The sequence below is a fragment of the Epinephelus lanceolatus genome, chromosome 14, assembly GCF_041903045.1.
Source record: "Epinephelus lanceolatus isolate andai-2023 chromosome 14, ASM4190304v1, whole genome shotgun sequence".
Classification (NCBI taxonomy): domain Eukaryota; kingdom Metazoa; phylum Chordata; class Actinopteri; order Perciformes; family Serranidae; genus Epinephelus; species Epinephelus lanceolatus.
The window spans coordinates 38,811,378-38,820,823 of NC_135747.1; the positions used below are offsets into that span (position 1 = coordinate 38,811,378).

General features: G+C 43.7%; 1 protein-coding gene across 1 annotated transcript; it reads right to left on the reverse strand.

The window, feature by feature from the left end:
* Positions 1-1,039: 1,039 nt before the first annotated feature.
* Positions 1,040-2,167, reverse strand: LOC117250946 (olfactory receptor 6N2-like). Its single transcript, XM_033616903.2, has one exon. It carries the CDS (start codon positions 1,977-1,979, stop codon positions 1,053-1,055), a length of 927 nt encoding a protein of 308 aa, XP_033472794.2. The 5' UTR covers positions 1,980-2,167; the 3' UTR covers positions 1,040-1,052.
* Positions 2,168-9,446: the final 7,279 nt, after the last annotated feature.

Consider the following 9,446-nt stretch of genomic DNA (forward strand, 5'->3'; position numbering starts at 1 on the left):
GAACAGCTTTTCTGCTGCTGTTATATGGATACAGAATTCTGCCTCTTAATTTCTAGTCCTAGTACGCTGCTTTGTCAATCAGCTTTTCATTGTCCAGTGAAATTGTAACAAGTCAATATGATTTGTCTACACATTCTGCTGACAATGTGTACTTAATGTTTTTATCCATACTGTTCTGAATACAAATTCTATTCACAATCACCACATCTGGAACCCTAGAAGGAGAGACAGCTAAAGCAAGCTTGACGTACCCAACATCCTTTCTAAAATGCACTGAGAGTGCAGGAGCTGCTGATGGCTCAGCAGGTACTGAACAAAGTAAAGTGGAAATCACTGCATATGCTGCCAAGACTGTACCAATACCAGGCTTATTATGAACCCATAACAAGTCAGAAAAAAACCCCAATATAAACCTTATATTTCCTATACCTGAATTTCATGCGTTGACATCAAGAGTGTAATTTCCTGATTATTCATGGCTTAGTATAACATATCATTCTTATTTCTTTCTTCTTCAAAATTATGTCTGACAGTTGTGTAAACATATGACAATGCTTAAAAAGTTTATCTCCTCCAAAACCACCACATTTAAAGATGCTTGATGTTTAAAAGTCATGTTAACTGTGTAGCCGAACATGATTTTATGGTGACATGACCCCAAAATCTCAGTGGAAGTTCTGGCCCTGTGACACCCTGTTTGTAACACCACTTTTTTGATATTCGCTGAATTGCACACAAAAACACATGATAAAGAAAAAAACAAAGACGGACTTAACCGTTTTTGCAAGTGAACCTTTTGTTTGTATGTGGGTGTGATATTGAATTATTTTAGAGCAACAAATTCAGAATGAAACGTGATTACTCAACAGAATGAAAATACAATGTTAAAATTTCATTGATCAGTCGTTACATTTTCAAGGCTGATGTTATGTTTTACTGTGTATAAGTCATACTAACAACTTCTGACATTAAACAAAACCAAATGATCACAGGGAATCACTTATCCTTAGCATGACTGCAGAAAAAATAAGACACTAATCAATGTTTATGCATTACTTCATTTTGGCTTGACAGAACAACCTCTTAAGGTGTTTGGAAATTTCTTTCATCTTTAATCCGTACATGATTGGATTAAATAGAGGATGATACAAAACAATTTGTAAAGTCATTATTAAATGCACAATTTCTGGAAAAACAGGTTCCAGTCCAATTATAATGACATCATACACACACAAACAGGAAAAGTTTAACAAAACTATCAAGTGCGGTAAACAAGTCTGTGCAGCCTTTTTTCTGACTTCTCTACCATTTTGATAAGTTATTAGGAATATCCTAGTGTATGTAAAAAGTATGAAAAGCACAGGAACAAGTACAACATTAACCATTATAATCATATCTCGTACAAGGCGTGCTCTTGAGATCACACATTGAAGTTTATAAACTGTATTGTTACAAAAAACTCCTTTTAAAATAAAGGTACAAAGTTTTTTATTAGCACTCGAACCAGTTGGCACTGCAACCTGGCAAGCAGGCAGAACCCAAGCTAAAACCAGGAAAATACTGACAGTTGTTTTGGTCATGATAGTTGGATATTTAAGAGGTTTACATATTGAAACATACCTGTCGTAAGACATGGCTGCCAACAGTAAGAACTCTGAAGAACCTAAAGAGTAAAACATCTGAAACTGAAAGAGACACGCAGAATATGATATGATCTGTTTTTCAGATAAAAAGTCAATCAAAAGCTTTGGGTAGATAGTTGTGCTGAGAAGGACAGAGTTCAGTAACAAAGCTGCAATGAAAATGTACATAGGCTCATGAAGGTTTTTGTGAACCCAGATAAGGTACACAATAGTGGAATTACTGCATATTATTAGAATATATATTATGAACATAATCACAAAATACACATATCTGTATTTGTCCACTTCGACATGCCCACCAAAAGTTATATATGTTACATTTAATTCATCATCCATTAAGGTTGTTAAAAAACTGAACAGACAGATTATACACAAGAAAATAACTGTGAAAATAGCCGTTACTGAATAAAGATGTAACCTGTACTGAAGAGTCTTTTACATTTACCTGACTTGAAAACACACTTAGAGAATATTCATCTACAGAACTCGCAGAGTGAAGTGTTTGGGTCTGTGGAATGTTCATTTTTAACAGATTGTTTAACCCTCCATAGATCTCATGAAAACTCTTCACCAAGAACACTTGTAAACAACTTCATCAAACTCTGGAGGCCTGAACTCTAGAGGAAATAGACCCAGAGGTGGAAAACGAAATTGCAAAGCCTCTGCTTAATTAGTCAAATGTTTGGTGGAGGACATTTTATGTGCTTCAGCATACCCAAAGCTGGGAAGAGGACATTGACCTCAGCAGGGGTTACAACAACAGTGCAGAAAATTAAAGTCACCAAATGGTGAAATGGTGTTGTAAAAGTGTATGAGAGGGGAATCTTAAAATGCAATTATTTCTTAATTTATTTTCTAAATGCTTCAAAATCAGGAGCTCTACATTTGTGTAAATAATATTTTGTCAGCAGAATAAACTTGTTTTGCAATAAATTCAACATGTCAGTATTTGTGGACATGTTCCCAGTCTCAGACACCTCATCCAAGTCATGAGATCAGCTACCTCAGTACACAAACAACTATTACTAGGACTATAAAAAAAAATCCCAATTGAATTATCATGTAACAATTTGGCCACAGTTTATTAATAATTGCTCTATTATTCAATCATATTATTGTTGCTTGCATAAAGTGTTTTCTTGAGCCAGTTGAAGGCACAGTATACATACAGAAGTGTGCACATGATCAGGATAGTACCACCTCCTCCTCATTTTGAGCCAGAAAAAACCCTTGATATTGGCTACTACCTCACTTGGCACTTGAGGCCCAGCCCAGGACAGCATTCAGCATAGGCCAAAGCTTCTGGCTGTTCCATGAGATGTGCTCTGGGCTCTGCCACACCCTGGCCACTTTCAGCAAGATGATGGAGAGGGAGCTAACCCAGACCAAAAAGCTGTACTTGAACACTGTGCGCAGACCACAGCCAATGGCCTACCAGCACATACGTTATGCACCTGCATGAGAGGAAATAACTCCACAACGGCAGAGGGCAGTATTTTGTGACTGTTGTTCAAAAAGGGAAATCAGGAGATCATCATGACCCTACTTAGCCAATTAGCACTAGCCTGAGTGTCAGACTTAAGCTCCCAGAACCTTCCCAGTCTGACATCGCCTCCATTGAAGACAATTTACAAGGAGGAGGGAATTTGATTTTTCCCTAACCAATCAGCAGAAATCAACAACTCACCCAGAATCTGACGTCATTAGTATCCATGTCTCGGGGTTGCCGAAAACAAGCGAGGATTGCCCATTTAAACTGTCTCCGTCGTCATGCACGCCCAGCTGCATCGCCGATAAATCCAGTTTAGCAGCTTCCTTAATTTGGTCCTACATTAACACAAGTAGTGGCGAAATACCTCGATAGCATCGTTAATGTGGTCTGTAGGATCTGTAGCGGTCGCCATTAGCGTGGCGCTGATTGGCTAATCGCTAGACCTGCCCCCACCCCCGGCGTTCATTGGTCCGTCCATCGTTTGGACGAGATAATCGCAAATTCATTGCAGTATGCCAGACCAGAGATGCAAGCCTACTCAGTTGAGTGGGCGGGGTCTATGGTCTGGAACCAGGCTAAATTAGCACATTAACAACACAATCCAGTGTTGAGAGAACAAAGCATATTTATTGTGCATTAGTGAACAACACAAACCATCACAAAATGTTTTTACTTATGAGCTCAGTGGCTAAAGAATAATAATCCTACTTGATGTAACAAGTTTACTTTGGTCAATTCCCACTTGACTTGACACATTTGTTTTTGGCCAACCAACAGCTTGATGCGTCAGAGTCTTACGGATGATGAAGATCCACTCTGCATTCCAGGTAGTATTGTTTATCGCTTTCCTTGGAAAATGAAGCTTTCCTCTGAGGTCAAAGGAGTAACAAAGATACAGTTCACTCACCTGCATAGTCAAACATTGGAGAGAGCCTTTGGCAAAGTCCCACACACACCCAAATCACTTTTGCAAGTAAATTCATCTCTGCCTGTGGTTTTATTCACAATTTAAGGAGCTAGGAGGCCTAACAAATATTTTGGTAAGGAGGAAGCTGCACATGGATAGGACTGCCAGGATGGATAAGATGATGATGGCACAGCACAGTATAATCATAATAGCTGAACGGGATGCTAGATATAGAAGGCCCAGACAACAAAAATAGAGAAGTCACCACCAAGCAGGGAGTGGGAGAGAGGTCTGGATTAGAAATTCAAAGGAAATGACAGAGATGGGGCCTGGATGATGGAGATCAGCAGGGCAGAAAAGCTTGGGTAGGTGTCCTGGGGACTGGACACCAGCATAGCAGGAGACCTTAGGGAAACGGCCTGGGGACTGAGCAGTGGCAGGGATCATGCTGACTAGAAGGTAGAGCAGATGATGATTAGGAGGACAACCACAAGACAGGGCCAATGGATGGAGTTGCTAAGGATGGAGCACAGAAGCCAGGGTACAGCCTCCATTTGTCAGGATCATGAGGAGGAGTTTGCTTGGTCAGAAGATGAGCAAGGCACTATACAATTACAAGTCCATTTACCATTCAATCTATTTAACTCAAACCACTTCACCTAAAGGTGAAACCTCTTGGTTTGCATCTCGCCTTTGCCTCCTCTGCCAAACCTTTGGGCTCCCGCCAGACCACTACACCGTCCATTCACTCCACATAGGAACAGCAACAACCGCCGCATCTATAGCTCCTGTCTCAACAATCAAGGCTATGGGCCGAGGGATATCATCAGCCTATGAGAGTTACTATCGGCCCGAGACTTAAGCCATCCTAGATGCTCAAAAAGCCATGAGTGCTCTTAAAAATTGCTGGCTGACAGAATAAATGTATAACATATCTGCTGGATTCTCTTCATTAAGTTAATTGTATGTTTATAATTTAGCACTGTTTGGATTTGATTAGCCTCATTGCAATTACCTAATCTAATTTGGCTCTCAGTTAAACTGCTCCTCTGCTGACTCTTCCATATAAGACTCCGGAAGGCCAGAGAGGCTTTCCTCGCATGCGGGTTGAGGGCAGAGAGGTGTGCTCTCTGCCTTCGGCTTTCCACGTCGGTGCATGGAAGGCAGAGCCATACTGCCAAGTATCAAATTGCAATGGAAATAAGATTTTCTTTGACTAAAGTGGTCCGAACTGAAATAAAACTCTTAACACCAAATTCAGACAATACAATAGTGAAGCTTGTAAAGACATGATGAAAAGCTGCAAACACTTGTCAGTTGCACTCTGGTCCTACACAGTACCAATCTCCCTCATTGTCTCCCTGAAATTATGAATAAAAGGCTTAACGTTACAGTAACAAGAAGGGTCCCGGACAGTGGCATACAAACAAGGTCTTGGCTTTCAGAGTAAAACCTCCACTGACAAACCGCTTGAGCTGCTCTCAGCAGCTTAGCATCGTGAATCACAGCAACAACAGCAACAAGATGGCAGCGCAAGGAGCCAGACATTGGCTGGAAGCTCTCCAATTCACGGCAATTTTTTAAGGTACTCACGTTTAAAACTTATGGAAATACGGAAATACTGGTTGAACTTTGTTCCAGAGGACATGAAATCCTTTCCAAGACAGACTATTCATCCACGGAAGCGCCTGGAATTAATCCGAGTTGCCATCAGACCCAGACCGTGGAGATACAGACGACAGAAGCAAGGTAAAAGGGCAGGCTGACAGACTACGTCAGGCTCCACACAGACCGGCCCTTCCAAGCTTACTCCTCCTTAACGCTTGCTCTCTTGTCAACAAAATGGACAATTTGAGACTTAAATTTGTAAATAACAGGTGGGACAGCTGTATAACAATAATTTCTGAGACATGGATGCATGGAAACATCCCAGATGCAGCTGTGGAACTACAGGGACACAACATCTACAGAGCAGACCGCACATCAGAGGCTGGGAAGAAAAAAGAAGGAGGTGTGTGTGTTTTCTGTGAGAGACGATTTTTGCACTGATGTCACTGTCATAGAAAGGCACTGTTGTACAGACTTGGAGATTCTGGCCCTAAAATGCAGGCCATCCCATTCAGTCGTGAGCACAGCGCATTGTTTGTTTTTGCTGTGTACACTCACCCACGGGCTAATGCAAAGTTAGCCATGAGCAGGCTGCATGAGGCAATCAGCAAACAACAGGACAGACTACCAGACAGTTTCATCATTGTGGCGGGGGATTTTCATCACACAAACCTGAAGTCTGTGTTACCCAAATTCCACAAAAACATCCACATGGGAACATGGAATGGAAAAACACTGGACCACGTTTACACTAACTTCAAAGATGTCTACAAAGATCGCCCAGCCCCCCACTTTGGACTGTCAGACCACTTGGCTCTGTTCTTAAAGACCTACATACCAACCTCTCATTAGCAAAACAAAGAGTCAGGTCAGGACCATTCAGATTTGGTCTGAGACTGAGGCAGCACTGTAGGACTGCTTTGAGGACACAAGGTGGGAGCTCTTTGATCAGGGAGACACAGAGCAATACACCTCCACAGTACTGGATTACATCAGGTTCTGTGTTGAGAGCTCCACCAAAACCAAACACATCAGAGTGTCTCAAAACCAAAAGCCCTGGTTCAACAGCCCTGCCTACACCCTACTGAAAGCCAGGAACGTGGCGCTGTGATCAGGTGACAGGGAGGCCTACAGGAGATCCAGGGCACATCTGAGAGGGGGGATTACTGCTGCCAAGAAGAAATATAAAATGCAAATTGAACAGCATTTCAAGGACAGTAACAATCGCAGAATGTGGCAGGGGATCAGAACAGTTACCAACTACAAACAAGACCCCTGCCCACCCTCTACAGTCGACCCCTCCCTCCCTGATCAGCTGAACACCTTCTTCTCTCGGTGACAACAACACCAGCAATACGAGAGTGCCATCTCCATCTCCACCCCCCTTGCCCCTTTTAAACTTAAGTAGCTCATCCTTTGAACTTGTTTTACTTTGACTGCCCCCTGAGCCTTGGACTCTTACACCTTTTGATTATGGACTTTAAACCTCCCTTTTACATTTTAGTGTGCTATTTTAGGCATTTTTAGTCTGGTGTTTTTAGCAGTTTAATAAATTGTTTAAACTGCACATGGCACGTTTGTCGTTCTTAACAGTGTGGGCCCTGCTCAACATCCATGGCAGGAAGGCAACTGGTCCGGACAGGGTCCCAGGACGTGCCCTAAAGGCATGTGCACATCAATTTGCGGCTGTCTTCACCAACATATTCAATAGGTCACTGAAGGAGGCCACAGTTCCCACCTGCTTGAAGGCCACGACCATTATCCCTATCCCGAAGCACTCAGCAGTTACAAACTTGAATGATTATCGGCCTGTTGCACTAACACCGATAATCATGAAATGCTTTGAGAGACTGGTAATGCACCGCATCAAAGCCTCTGTCCCTGCTGACCTCGACCAGTATCAGTTTGCCTATAAAGCCAACAGGTGAAATGAGGACACCATCTCACTCCTGCTCCACACTGCACTGACACACCTGGAGAACCCTGACAACTGCGTGAGAATATTGTTTGTTGACTTCAGCTCGGCATTTAACACTTGGGTCAACCCCGGGCAAGCTGGTCAACAAGCTGCTGTCACTGGGCCTGGACCACCAACTCTGCAGCTGGATTAAGGACTTCCTCTCCAACAGACCACAGCACGTGAGACTTGGAGATCGCATCTCCTCTAACACCATCCTCAACACCAGCACCCCCCAAGGCTGAGTTCTCAGTCCACTCCTATACTCACTATTCACACACGACTGCACTCCCATCCATAACACAAACTACACATACAAGTTCGCAGATGACACAGCCATGGTGGGGTTCATAACCAACAATGATGAGAGCCTACAGAGAGGAGATCCAGGCCCTCACATCCTGGTGTCAGAACAATGACTTGCTTCTCAACGCCAACAAGACAAAGGAGCTCGCACTGACTTCAGGAGACACAAGGACACAACACATGCCAGTCTGGTGATCACTGGAAAAAAAAACTGGGCTTCCACAGAAACTCCTCACCTTGCACCATAGCAAGTGTCCTGAGCTATGGATGCACAGTGTGGTTCTCCAGCTGCACCTCAGAGGAGAGGAAGGACTTGCAGCAGATAATCAAAACTGCATTGAGGGTCATTGGTGCCCCTCTTCCATCCTTGGAACAAATCCACTCTGCCCAGCTGAGAAACAGAGCTGAAAAGATCAGGTCTGACTGCACACACCCCGGACAATGTCTTTTTTACACACTCCCCTCTGGCAGGCTCAGGGTCATGAGGGCACAGAGAGAAAGACTTAAAAACAGCTTCTTCCCCAAGGCTGTACAAGCTCTGAAAGCCTGAGCTGGACATTTTGCACCTCACTCTCTGCACTTCACTTAAACTTTACTTTTAACCACTATTTATGTTCATTTGAACTCATTCGACTTTCGGCACCGCCGTGAGTGGCAGCCTTTCCAGCAGTCAGCTTGTCATTGTTTACATCCCGCCGTGAGTGGCGGCCTTTCCAGCAGTCAGCTTGTCATTGTTTACATCCCGCCATGAGCCAACTCAAAAGTAGCGTGTGACGTCACCCACTCCGTTGTTGCTAAACTACAAACACAGCATCCTGAGGCACTTATGTCAATCTCTGGGGACTTTAATCATGTGACTCTAGACACTACACTACCTGTTTTTTTCCCAGTATGTGGACTGTAACACCAGGGGAAATAGGACTACTGACCTACTGTATGCAAATGTAAAGGATGCATACAGGGCCACCCCGCTGCCTGCACTGGGAAAAGCGGACCACAATCTTATTCTGCTTCAGCCTCACTACAAACTGAAGGTGAGGAGGCTACCCACAACCACACACTCATTCAGGAAGTGGTCTCTTGGGGCAGAGCATGCTCTGAGAGACTGCTTTGGAACTACAGACTGGGATGTACTGCAGGCGTCGCGCAGTGGGAACATCGAGGAGGTTGTTGACTGCACCACTGACTACATTAACTTCTGTATGGACGTTGTTGTTCCTGTAAGAACGGTGCCCTGCTATGCTAACAACAAGCCCTGGATTACGAGTCACATTAAAGGCCTTCTGAATCAGAAGAAGAAGGCCTTTAAAGATGGTGATCAGCAGGAGCTTAGACGCGTGCAGCGGGAACTCAGAGTCCAGCTCAGGGAGGCGAAGGAGCAATACAGGAGAAAGTTGGAGCAGAAGTTGCAGAACAACAGCATGAAGGAGGTATGGGACGAGTTGAAGATCATCACCGGCTGCAGCTCGAGGCGGGGTGCCACCATCGAGGGGGATGTGGGCAGAGTGAACCGGTTGAACAACTTCTTCAACA